Source organism: Marmota monax, unplaced genomic scaffold (genome assembly GCF_021218885.2).
Source record: "Marmota monax isolate L192 unplaced genomic scaffold, Marmota_monax_Labrador192_F-V1.1 WCK01_AAM20220418_F8-fsc00052, whole genome shotgun sequence".
NCBI classification, from domain to species: domain Eukaryota; kingdom Metazoa; phylum Chordata; class Mammalia; order Rodentia; family Sciuridae; genus Marmota; species Marmota monax.
In genome coordinates this window covers 9,156,318-9,170,339 of record NW_026693473.1, presented here as the reverse complement: position 1 = coordinate 9,170,339, position 14,022 = coordinate 9,156,318, and the positions used below count along the sequence as shown (strand labels likewise).

Genomic DNA, 14,022 nt, shown 5'->3' with positions numbered 1-14,022 from the left:
AGGCAAAAAGACTCCAAAGATCCTGACTGATTGTTGCTTAACAAACATTTTACACTTAGGACATGCTTTCAGTCAACAAAGTGCTATCTATCTATGTGTTCAGAAGTTCTAAGAAATATGCAGTCCTAACTTATCATCATGAGCAAATTACCACAGTCAAGGAAAACATCCAGCACAATGGTTCTCTATCTTGGCTGCTCATGGAAATCACCTTGGAAGCTTTTCAAAATATTGATGCCTGAGTCCCATTTCATTCAATTGTTCTGGGATATACCAAAGCACTGAAAAATTTTTAAAGCTCCCCAAGTTATTCACAGTATACAGTGAAGGCTAACAACTACACCTTTAACACTGCATCCATATCTAAAGAACAGGTCTATTTTTAAAAATATTCAGTGAACAAATAAGAACTCTTGGAAATTAAATATATGCTAGGAGCATGGAAATATTCAACAGGTTAATAAGATTAATTGAGATTTCCCAGAAAAATGAAACAAAGAAAGCACACACACACACACACACACATTACAACAAAATCACAATACCAGCCCATAAATTCCAGAGAGAGAAAACAGAGAAATTGAAGAGGAAAAACGCAAAATATCAGTAATAAGAAAAGCTCTACAAAAATAAAAACATAAAAAAATAAATAAAACAAAAAACTCTAATGGCAACACTGGGAACTTTTTTTATTTTTTCTCTTTTTTTTTCCTTTAACAAAACAAACAAAAATACAATACTATTATTTTCAACCTAAAAATTCCATACCCAAACTATCAAACAAACCTGAAGACAGAATAAAGACATTATCATGCATGCATAGAGTCACAAGTGCCTCACTTTCAGGAAATACTTGAGAAAGTATGAAGTTTTTCTTAAGTCAAAAAAGAGAAAGAAATGGAATATGGAAAAAAAAAAAAGAAAACAGAAATGGTTGTATAAGAAAATCCCAGACTAACAGGTATGCTGCAAGGCTTAAGGGGCATTCATCCAAACTAAAGAAGTATGATTCAGGTGACAGACTAAATCTCATACTGAGGGTGAACTTCACCAACAAGTCTCTGCTATATTCCCATCAGTTGTATCCTACCATGGCCAGGTGAACTAGGCTATTGAAATTCCTACTCTGTCTTAACGTTTTGATCAAGTGAATTCCCCCATTTCCTGCTCGGGAAGATATCTGCTTTGATCTACTCTTGGGAGTCACAAATTGATTATAATGAGCTCTGAAATATAACTTGGAGAGTACTCCCTCCCTTTCCCTAACCATATTTCTAACGGTTGTCTATCACCACCTCTATGCCTGTGTCCTGCCAGATGACCCAATGGCAATGAGTTTCATTTTTCAAGATTTACTCGTGCGTGGCCTTGCCCAAAAGAGTTTGCAGATTCTTTGGGAAACTGAAGCCAGAGTATAGCCCACAATTGTATATTCAGTTTATCTTTCCCAGAGAGCCTTCAACAAAGAGACAATGATTCATTTTCCTTTTATGCTTTTACTCAGTTTTAACCTTAAAAACCTTTCGTGATAATTATTATATTTTATTATTAATTAAAATTGTAAAATATTTTGGGGAAAAACCAAGATATTAGAATGCCTTATTCCAACCTGGAACATATATTCAAATATTAAAACAAAGATATATTCAAATATCAAAATAAAATGATACATAAAATCAAGAGAAATAAAAGATGGATGGTGGAAGGAGACCTTCATTGTTACACAAAATACATGAATGAAGATGTGAGAAAAAAAAAAGAATAGTGTTACCCTAGATTAATTAGGTAGAGAGAAGTGATGGGAGGGGAGGGAAGGGGTTGGGGAGATAGAAAGGATAGTAGAATGAAACAGACATTATTATTACTGTGTGTATATATGTGAATGCATGACCATTGTGATTCTGCAACCTGTATACTCAGAAAAATAAGATACTATATTCCATCTGATTGAAATGAATGATATGTCAGGGTCATTGTACTGTCATGTGTAACTAATTAAAACAAAAATAAATAAATAAAAGAGTGATAATGAAAAAAGAGAAATAAAAGACATTGAATCTAGATTTTTAAAAAATTAACTTAAATTACATAAAATCATCCTCCATAAAAAAGGATGTTATAATTATATAAAGGTGAAACTAAAATGTAAAGCTTTTAGACAAAATAACACTTCCACTAACCTCTGATTCATCACCCTTTTCTCTATAAGCAGTTGCAATACTGGTCTGAACAGCCTTAATCCATGCCTGGCGCAGCTTTTCAGAATCTGCCTGGAGCATACAACTCCTTAAAGAAAATAAAATATTGTTTTTTCAGACACTAAATTAACCAAAAAAAAGAAAAGGAAAAACAAAGGAAACATATAGCTTTACTTTTTGTCCACTTTGCTATTTAATAATTTAGCAAAAAATAATTTCTGTTGAAAGGTTTTATTTTATATATCTTTAGGACTAAGTACCTTTAAAAGAATTCAAAGTACCAATGAAATGAATTATCTCTTGAAAACAAATCATTCATCACTGCACATTAAGTCAAAGTAAATAAACTTCTAAATTTAGCATAATCTTAACACTCATTTTTTAAATTGGAGACAGTATGAAATGATGGTTGATATGTGATTGTATCTTATTATCATAACAGCTGAAAATTTTTTATTATGGGCACATAAATAATCTTTACAGATTTCAAGGAATATGAAATAAAGGGAGAGTTACATAAGTATCTGCTTGTAATATCTGTAATCATTAATTATTGACACTTATTTTTAAAACATTTTTTTTTTTTATTCAACACACTCATGAATCAAACACAAATTTCTCTATTCTGGGAAGTTTTTTAAGACCTACTACAGAAAATAAAAGCAATTTTGAAATCCTACAGAACAACTTACTTTGTTGGAGAGACTACCTCAAAGCAGAACCGTCTTTCTATGTCTTCACAATGCTTTACTGTGCAAAGCCTGAGATCTTCAACTACTACCGTGGGGTTATCCTACAATAAGGAAACAAAACTTACACATTTATCCACTTAGTTTTTAAATAATACTACCACCAACAATTAAAATATTAATTAGAGTAAATGATCTAATTGTAAAGATTTATATTTATCTTAACTGTTGATACAGATGAGGTTATTGACACAGATAAAAATAATGGAAGTAATTCTGTCCTATTAATTATTTTATCTGCCTCCCCAAATTATCATAGATTAAGTGAAGCAGTATATATAAAGAGATTGGTCCAATGCTTGACACTTAGTAGATACTTAATAAATGTTCTTCCATTTTTATTCATATCCATTATTCTCTTAGTCTCCACTCATATATTACTTTTATAGCTTTTTTTAAAGCTTCTTTCCCAAAAAAAGAGAAGCCTTTAACGACTCATGTTTTAGACAGCTCAAAGGTAAGACATTTATAAATCCTTCTTAAACTATCTAAGAAAATGAGAAATATTTTATCACTTCCTAGTGTTTAATAAATAACACAAAATCAAGTTTATCAGAGTAGAAGAAACCATGAACTAGCTAAAGAATTTATAAAATACTAACCTGTTACTATAGAACATAGCAAGTAAAATTTCACATGTCATCTCAAGACTACAGTATATATTTGAAATTTACAGTTTACAGAATAACATTCATAAAAACTAACTAGATGAAAATCAAGTCATTAATTAACAAATAGTTTCAATAATTGTTAATATTCTCAAATCTTAAGTAATCTCAGAATGCCTTTCTAAAAGTAAAAATACTTCACCCTTAAAACAAGGTTCAGAAAAACAAACGTACAAATACAGTGTTAATAGATTGAAGGGTTTCTATTTAAATTACTTGGAGCTTGCATTTTAATTAATGTTATTTTTAACCTTTCAAGATTATCACCATTGGCCCTAAGATGATATTTCTTAAAAGACACATTCTCGCCAGGCACAGCAGCACACACCAGTAATCCCAGTGGCTCAAGAGGCTGAGGCAGGAAGATCACAAATTCAATTCCAGTCTCAACAATTTATCAAGGACCTCAGCTACTTAGTGAGACCCTAATTTAAAATAAAACATAAAAAAGTGGGATGTAGCTCAGTGATTAAGCATCCCTAGGTTCAATCCCCAGTACCAAAAAAAAAAAAAAAGACACATTCTCCTTCAGTCTCAAAACAGTGCCATGCAATGGTGGTGGTATTTCCATCATACAACTAGACAAAGACATAAGGAAATGAAAGTAACAATTCTAGGTAGGGCACAGAAAAATCCATCTCAAAACTAGGAATTAAGAATTCAAAATTCAAAGTCACTCTGCTTTTAAGGGTCAAATGTTATAGTTTCCACACCAGAGTCTTCTTATACATGCCCAAACATAAAACTAATACACAATAATTTTATACATAGGTATTTATGGATTTCAGTGCTCACCAAAACAAACAGATAAAGAATTTTAAAAAATTGAGGACTACCACCCACCTTAAACTTTTTCTGGTAAACCAGTTGATTATTCTGTATTGAAAACCAGCGTCTAAATAAAGACAAAATAGATTAAGTTTTCATAAACAGGATTTACTTCTGGTTTTGGTAGAAATGAAATATTGGGAAAACACTGGAAATCAGTTTATAATAATTACATTTTGAGAAATGTACTATTTTGCTTAATATAAACCAATAGCAAAATGTAATAACTACTGAAGATACAAAACAAGCATCTTAAAACCACCGATTAGGAAAGTAAAATTGCTATATTTTGATTTATTTTATGTCATAAATTTATATTTTAACAAAAGCTGTTATTGTTTATAATATCACCAAATAATAAATGTTTTAAAGTATAAATTAACAGTTTTTTGAGGTTCTTCAAAAATAACTGAATCTTCCCCCCAAATAATTATATTCTTTATAATGTTAAAATGAACTTATAATACAAATATAAATATCCACTTATATACATTAAAACATTACAATAAATGCTGCTTTATTGTCAACCTTTCAGGAGATAATTCAGCAAGTGTTAATTTGATAAGCAAAACAGAAAACTAATCCTTTTCAACCAGTATCAAACAGGAGATAATCACCAATTAACATGGTCTTACTTTCATATAAAATACTTCAAAGCAAAACAATCAAAGTTATTACTACAAACAATTCACCCAGCTATTTATATGGTTCTGCTTATTATTGTAAATTATCAGGAAAGCAACTTAATTGCAATTTTCTTTAGAAGAAAAAGCTAAGCTTTGTATGCCATACTTACTAATTCTAATTTATTAAAACAACAAAAAGACCTAAAGACTTATTAAAAAAAAAAAAAATCACAGCCAAAAGCCATTCACAAAAGGAAGCAAAACTTCTCATTAAGCATGAAAGGTAAAACACTAATAAAACTTGAGTCATTATTTTAAAGTTAGTTTCATGTGAGATGATTTTTATCATAACATTAGTTATTAATCTATTAGCAGATAGAGATTCTACCTTTTCGTTGGTACTAATACAAAGCACTAGAAAATTATCTTTAGATATCTAGAATTTCTATTTTTAAAAATTTAGTTACTTCTCCAAAGCTGAGAAAATTATTAGGAGATGCTTTTTCATTTTTAGGACTTTTACTAGATAGATCATTAGGTTTTCTCACCATTTAAAAAGGTATAACCTTTTAATTATTAAAATACAGAGATTTGTTAAATAAGCATCTAGACAAAACAATGTGGGTTGCCTCTAGATCCAAATCATCAAGAGGCAGTCTAGAAAAGGAAGAACTTCTGGGTGCCTTGGTTTGGGGACAGATAGCTGGTTAGAAATGTTAAAAGAAACACCTACACACACAGAATGGTGCAGCCCTGCCACATGGGATGACATGCAATGGAAACCATCTCTAACACTGATGGAAGAGCTCTCTGCAAAAATCATTTGAAAGAGGTGGATAAGCTATATTTTTTTAAAAATCTTGTTTTATATCATAATGATTCTATTATATAATTTGATAAAAACTACATTGTTTCATTAACCAATGGAAAAACACTCATATAAACCATGTAAACTTTTCATGCTTCTGAGGTCTTCAAAAAATAAATGTCTTTTCACCTACTGCATCTTAGGATAACAAGATACTACATAAAAACTTGTATTTTTTTGTCAGAGGCCATTCCCAATTATTAATTCTATGGACCCTATATACTTTTGAATTCCTGTTTCCCTACCATTCATCTGCTTCTAGATGTCAGTCTCACATCATCAGGTTTTATACACTTAGTAAAGACAAAATAAATTCATCTGAATTTGACAGCTCCTAAGGATAAAAAGGCATGTAGTATATCCTAGGTTGAAAAAAAAATTAATTAAAAAGATCTGAACACCTGTGACACTATCTCACCTAAATGCCAATACAAATAAAAAGAGCTAACTATATACTCATCTAAAATTGACCAAACTTTTAATCAGATAAGTAAATTTTTTTTTATTATTCTGACAGAATAATCCTAGTTGCTTTTAATATTTCTCAGAAAAATAAATATGAGACAAACAGTTCATGATCTATGGAATATAAAAAAATACTTAATAATTTAAGAAACTTGAAAGTATTTCTAAAAATAATTAAATCCAGAAGAGAGAAACTTTGGAAAGCTTTGTGTTAACAATATTACACAGTATTCTACAAAGTTAAAAAACTGAGCACAAAGCCAAACAAAATATAAGACAGTGTGTAAAACAAAAAATTGTTCATTAAAATAAAACAATAAGATACCATTTATATCTGTCTCAAATTGAGTATAAATAGATCAAAATACTAAAATTTATTAAAATTTAAATATTAAATTTTACATATCAATAAAAGCTTCCAGATGACAAAATATGGGCAATAAATATATATACATATATATTTATATACACATATATAAATATATCTTTTACCATGTTTGATGCAGAACCACACTTGAAATAAAAACATGGATAAAAGTTAAACTTCTGAATCTGTAGAAGCTTTATTACTAAAAACTATACAAATGATGGGTTCATGTGCATATTCATATAGGTGGCAAACAAGTAAACAATTAATAAAATAAAAGCTTAAATACATATGCACCTTTATTTTAAATTCAATTTGTTTTTTCACAGAGAGAAAAATGTGGAAAACAAAGAAAACCTAGGGACTGACAATGTATTCTTTCAACATAATATGGTTGTTACCAAAGGGATTAATTCTAATTACTACACAGGTTTTTGAAGAGTTTGCTGGTTTATTTCATATTTACATATACATGATTGTGTGTATATACATATGACCTAAATGTATTCATATTACTCAATCTGCAACTTTGGGTAATTATAAACACATCAAATGTTCTTTTACAGATTAAAACAAATTGAGGATATGGGCAATTAAAAGGTATAATTCCATTTCTCAAATAAAATGCTTATATTTTCTTCCCAATTTAAAATATAGAGAGACTTTTTATCCATTGCAAGTAATCCTACTGAAATGCAGGTTAATGATGAGCTTTCTCGTGCCAAAGAAGAAACTGGAGTAAGATGAGGGCAAAGGGAAGGAAGCCATTTGGTACCTGATATGATCGGGCTTTTTCCTGTCATGTGAAAAAATGGGGCAGGATTAAAACATAAGGGAAAGGTGGTAAAAGAATGAAAACGCAAATGTGCAAAATAAGCAAAGGACTAGCATGATACGAAAATAAAGCAAGAATTAAAGAAACAAGCTTAAGCTTATAACCTAACAAAACAGTCAAAAGTATCTACTGCATTTTATTATGAACACAAGCATTTGTAGAATTAATTCCAACTCTTAGGAATCTGAAATGCTAATATTTTAGAAATATTCAAAAACTTGCTTCAAAGTATTACCTTACAAAAAGTTCTGGTAGGACTTAGTATACTTCTTTATTGTTATTTTCTGACTCTATGATCATGACTATAAAATACAGATAGTATTGCCACATCTTATTAAGATGCTCCTAAAAATTAAGGGAAATGATCACTGGAGATACTTCTAAATAAACCTAGGACAAACAGAAACTTTTCATCAGAAAAGTGGAGTCACTAATGAAGAATTTCAAAGATCACAGAGATTACTCAAAAAAGCCTCCCACCTGCCCAGACTCATTTTCATCAAATGACAGCAGAGATTCTCTAAGGCCACATATTAAGTATGATTCCTCTTTAATTGATGTATATTTATATTTATTTTAAAACAAAAAGGCAACAAAAACAAAACATATCTATACCAGCAGTGCATAGAACACTTTGCTTTTAAAAACTTTTATGTTCTTAGGTGTATTTTCTAGTTCAAAAGACTTCAGCTTCTTTATTAATCTTCACAAGTTATTACTAAATAAATTATGCTGACATTTACTTATTTTCCATGTTCTCATCTTTCCTATTTATTATGAAGAGCACAAGAAAAACATAAGCTCTAGCAGTCCACTAGGCTAAGCCTGAAGTGAATCTGCCATATTGAAAAAAGTAACTTGATGAGGAAAAATAATTGTAGCCGACTACACAAGTGTTCAGAAAATATATACAGTTGTCCCTTGGTATCTGTGGGGGATTAATTCCAGGATTCTCTCTCAGATATCAAATTCTGTGATGCTTGGGTTCTTTACATAACCTACACATCTCCCTAAGTACATATATAAAGACACACACACACACACACACACACACACACACACATATTTAATTTTCTTTTTATTTATTTTTTAGTTTTCGGTGGACACAACATCTTTATTTTTATGTGGTGCTGAGGATTGAACCCAGCATCCCACGCATGCCAGGAGAGCACATTACTGCTTGAGCCACATCCCCAGCCCTAATTTTCTTTTTAAGAGACAGAATCTCACTATATTGACCAGGCTGGTTTCAAACTCCTAGGCTAAGCAATCCTCCACCTCAGCCTCTTGAGTAGCTGGGATGACATCCATGCCACTTTGCCTGGCTCTCCCAGCCACCTCTATATAGCTTAAAATATATAATATAATGTAAACTCGATATAAATAGTTGTTAGACTGTATTGTTTAAGAAATAATGACAAGAAAAAAAAGTTTGTATATGTACAGTGTAAACTTAATTTTTTTCCCAAATACTCACATACTTGTGAGTGTGTGTGTGTGTGTGTGTGTGTGTATTTTGGTACTGGGGATTTAACACAAGAGTGCTCAGTTATCAAGCAACAGCCCTAGACCTTTTTTATAGTTTATTTAGAGACAGGGCCTCGCTAAATTGCTGAGACTGGCTTTGAACTTGTGATCCTCCTGTGGCAGCCTCCCAAGATCCTGGGATTACAGGCATGGACCCCCACACTCAGCTCCAAATAGTTTTGATCCACAGTTGGTTGAATTCATGGATGTGAATGCACAGATATGTAGGGCCAACTTTATTATGGAGGTGTTAATTTGGAGACATCAGAAATTAGAAATCTAAAAACCAATCATTTCAGCAATCCATATATGATCTAAAATTTTTAATTCCTATGCAATTTGAGTCACATCAAACAAAATAAATCAATGTTAAATTTCATATAATAGAATATTTCTTTCAAAAAAGATGTAATTTATGAAGGATAGATAAGGTTTTAAAACTCTTCAGGAATATCTACATACCATAATTCCATAAAATTATTATATGTTTGGTACCTTACAGAAACTAAAAAAAAAAATTCCCTGAAACTAATTAAACAATCCTTAAAAGAAAAAAAAAAAACAGAAGCAGTGAGTAGAAAAAGCTTTATATCTGAATAGCTAGATTCTTAGATATTTTTAAAATTAAGGCATAAATATCACAAGTACATAGTCTTACTCAGAGGCCAACAGAATATAATAAATCAAGCTGAATGGAGAACTAATTAGAGAAGGAGGGCAGACTCTAAGCCAAACATGAAAAAGGAAAAATTATTTGTAAGTATTTCCTGAGACTGGACTTTTTGGTAAATCTCATTGAAGAAATTTAGATACATTCTAAATTTGTAATATTAAAAAGCAGAAGGAAATTCTAAATAACATTTAATAGATTGTTCTTCTCTCTTCTTTCTTTCATAGAATTCCTTATTGTTATGATTTAGATATGATTTGTCCCCCCCGAGGTTTATGTGCTAGAAACCTGGTCCCCAGTATGGCAGTATTGAGGTGAGGTGGCACATGCCTGTAATCCCAAAGACTCAGAAGGCTGAGGAAGGAAGATCACAAATTTCCAGGCCAGCATTTGCAGCTTAGCAAGACCCTATCTCAAATTAAAAAATAAAAAAGGACTAGAGATGTAGCTCAGTGTTGTAAAACAAACCTGGGTTCAATCTCCAGTACCAAAAAATGAAAAAAAGTTTGGACCCAGTGTTAGGTAATGAGGTCACTGGGAAAAGAATTGATGCTGGTCTCTTGGACTAAGTCAATTCCCAGGAAAGTGTGCTGTTATAAAAGAGAAGACTGGATCATTCCTACTCTCTGGCTTCATCTCATCATAGGATCTGGGCACACTCCTGCCACTGTGATACCATCCATCATGAGCTCCTCACCAGAGGCCACCCAACTTTACAACATGAGCCTCCAAAACTGTGAGCTAAATAAATCTTTCTCAACCATTTCTTTAAAGGTCCATTTCTTTATTGAAAATTTGGATGTTAAATTATAATCTACAATTTTAATCAATAACTATCACTACATATAAATGGTACCTCCTCTAAAAAGCAGCCTAATTTCCAAAGGCAATGTCTTTTTCCACTTTGCAAATTGTAGGCAACATGTCTACAATTGAGGATTTAACAGTTACTATTCAATTTTATTTGTATTTTAATATCCATGTCAATTAATAAAATTCATTAAAAAAAATGAAAAAGTCCACACTTAAACCAAAATTAATTTTCTTCTACTGCCCTAAATGTACTTAATGTACTTGCAGTCTGAGACCATTTCTCACTGAAATATTCCATGGAAGTTCATTTCTTTTCTTAACATGATACTATATTTCTATGTATTTACTGTAATTTCATTTTGTCAAACTTTAAGGAGGTTGTTTTGAAGTCTGAAAGTTAAAATCAATTCTAACATTATATATTAAAATCATGTTGGTGGAATAATCTTTATTACTTAAAGATTCACCAATCACATTATTTTTTAAAATTTCCTAGTCTAGCTAAAGAAATTTTCCATTAAAAAATTCAAAATATTATTAATTTTTAGAGCTTGGAAAACATAATTTAAGTCTTCATTTTTACTTTTTAAAAATTAGAAACATTTCTAACCAAATAACTTTAGTTAGACCTCCTATATTCATGTATTATTTTAAAGAGGTTTACTATTGAATATAATAATTACTTTCCACTTTATATTTAATCTTATATAAAGAAAATTATTCCAAATAAAACCAAGTAACACTTAAGAATTGGGAAATATCAAATGCTCAATAAATCACTGACATCTGAAAAGAACTGATGAATTTTTTTTATATAACCTCAACCCTAAGAAATAAAAATAAGTGCACTAGGACAATAAAACATTACACGTTTCTATTTAAATTGGCAAAACTGTATACTAAATTATACTTAGCAAGGAAAGTCTATTTATTTTGTTAATGCCCATTTAAAAAAAAAAAAAAACAACCTTCTCTATCACTACATGAATTCATACCTTGTTTGAGTAATAAAATATGTACATTTCAACCAAGAATATAATAGTAAATCAATTATCCAGAATCTGAACACTAGTCAAAATTATTGCAAAATTTTCTGACTACATTTTGTTGGGAGTAAGGTGGCTATCCTTGAGTAAAAGATCACTGATATTCAGAAGAATGATTCTAAGTCAAGCAATCTTTTGCTGCTTTAAGGTCTAAAATTATTTTGCTTTGTTTTATATATATAGAAAAAAAGTAGTTTCTTATACATTCATTCTGGATTCAATGGGTACAATGCCCAGTACAAAAAATAATAATAATCAAATAAATAAAATTCCTCAGGCAACACTAAGTAAAAATTTATACAAACATCAGAGAGAGGAGGAACCAAAAGAAAAAAAGCTCTCACCTATTCTATTCATCAATTATATTCAATACATAATTTGTACTGCAATCTATTTTGTTAACAAATATTGGAGGTAGCGCACATTCAAAATTTATTGTGATGATCTATCTAGTCACTATAGACTAAGCATTATAAATACTCTCCTTGCTTCCTCCTTTAAGCCTTGCTTGAATTTTAGAATTAAGAATTAACCTTTTCATTTTTCACCTGCTTCTGCGAGCCTTCTTTTTTCAATGAACACTGAAACTATGAACTATGGAATTTACAGACTTAGAATTATAAAGAAAGAGTTGCCAGATCACAAAGAAAGTCAGAAAACTGCAAATATGGAAGGAGCAAGACAAGCATTTCAAGTATATTACCTGTTCCAAGTTTTGAAGGCGTTGCTGGCTCGTTTGAACAGGTATCCTTCCATAACAATGCCATTTGCAGCATCTACGTTGTATTCTAACTTGGAATCATCACTGGAGAAATCCTAGACGAAATAACACATAGAAGTTCATGTGATTTATGTTATACAGAAAAATAAATGTATCCTAGGGAAAAAGTTCAAAAGGGGGGAAAACTAGTTTCTATTAAAAACTGTTATGACAATATTGATAAGAAATGGGTAGGGGAAACTAAATGCTTAATAATTGAGGAATGCTTCAACATATTAAAATATTTCAATTCAATTGACTGATGTGTAATGATGGTGTAAAAACAGATGATTATATAGAATATACAGTAAAAGTGAAAACAATATAAATTGTATTGAAAGTAAAAATAATAAGCATACAAACAGACAAAGCCAACAACTAAATATTACACTGGATGTTATGTTTAAAACTGCTTTCATTTTATCCCAGTATTTTATAGTGATATGTGTTAATTTTTAAAAGAACTATGGATATATTTAAATGTGATTATTTAAATCTACCACTATTTTCTAAATATATTGCTACCATGGCAGTTTTTTTAATCTAATAGGAGTAATAACTCTACTATTTAGGAAGTTCAGAAATAAAAGAATTATGAAATTTTTTTCCTAAAATAATATTTGATTTTGCAAAGAAGAAAGACCTTAAGACCACAGTGTGAAGTGGGGATATTAAACTCACTTTTTTTTTTTTTTTGAAGACTATGGAATCACTCATAGTCTTGTCCAATCATTCTAATAACTCAAGTCTATATTTGAATGCAATTCAAACTTTCAGTTCTCCTCCAAAGATTCACACAGTTTGGAAATCAGAAATCCAATTATTTAAAATATTTCCTAGTAAATTCCGAAGTATTTTCGATAAAACTGCAAGATTGCTCCTCTCACATCAAATTTAAAACTCTAAAAATCAGTCTCAGAACTTTCAAAGTCACTCCTGCACCAATGATTAAAATTAGAATGCTACCTGTCTTGAGAAACATTTTGGCAGAGGCTGGATGACCACCTGCTGAGAGCTGAGATGTGAAGGACCTGCATTGGAGGGGAGGCAGAGTGAGAATCACCCAAGAGCCTTCTAAATCTGTCTACTAAGATGTGAAAAGGAATAGATTGAGTTCAGATTTTTAAAAATTAAATAAATCTGATATCTTTCAAACTTTAACCATAAAAAGACATAATATAAAATAATAAAATGAAGCAGAATCTATGTCATTACATTTTTTCCTTTTTCCTTGAAAAACAAATTAGAGAAACTTCAATTTCTTCATTTAAAATTTATTTTATGCTATAATTTACTTTTTACTTTTATTTTTACTTCATAATGCTGGGGATTGAACCCAGAGCTTTGCACATGCTAAGCAAGCACTCTACCACTGAGCCACATCCCCAATATTAGGCCATAATCTATTTAATTATGCAGATCAGATTTAAGATAGTAATAGAAATAATTGACTTATGTAACATTCTAAAGGTTTTATGTGTAACATCTGCAATTCTTTTTTTTAACAACCTTGATGCTACTTAAAACATAAAATAATGGAGCTGGAGGCACAGAGCCTTCTAGGCACAAAGCCCTGGGTTCAATCTCCAGCGATGCAAAAAT

General features: G+C 30.6%; 1 protein-coding gene across 7 annotated transcripts in view; it reads right to left on the bottom strand.

Annotated features, from left to right (window-relative positions):
• The window catches only part of Acap2 (ArfGAP with coiled-coil, ankyrin repeat and PH domains 2), a 130,216-nt gene that overhangs the window by 30,149 nt on the left and 86,045 nt on the right, over window positions 1–14,022 (bottom strand). For 4 of the 7 annotated variants that reach the window (XR_009228068.1, XM_058583575.1, XM_058583572.1 and 1 more), the window contains 5 exons: window positions 12,364–12,476; window positions 7,545–7,565; window positions 4,459–4,510; window positions 2,891–2,991; window positions 2,181–2,286 (listed from right to left, as the gene is read on the bottom strand). Coding sequence is in view for 5 of the 7 variants with exons in the window: in XM_058583575.1 (XP_058439558.1) it covers window positions 2,181–2,286; window positions 2,891–2,991; window positions 4,459–4,510; window positions 7,545–7,565; window positions 12,364–12,476 (393 nt within the window). In the remaining 2 variants the exon portion in view is untranslated. The remainder of the gene's footprint in view (window positions 1–2,180; window positions 2,287–2,890; window positions 2,992–4,458; window positions 4,511–7,544; window positions 7,566–12,363; window positions 12,477–14,022) is intronic. The other 3 variants (XR_009228069.1, XM_058583573.1, XM_046457899.2) reach the window with 1 other exon arrangement.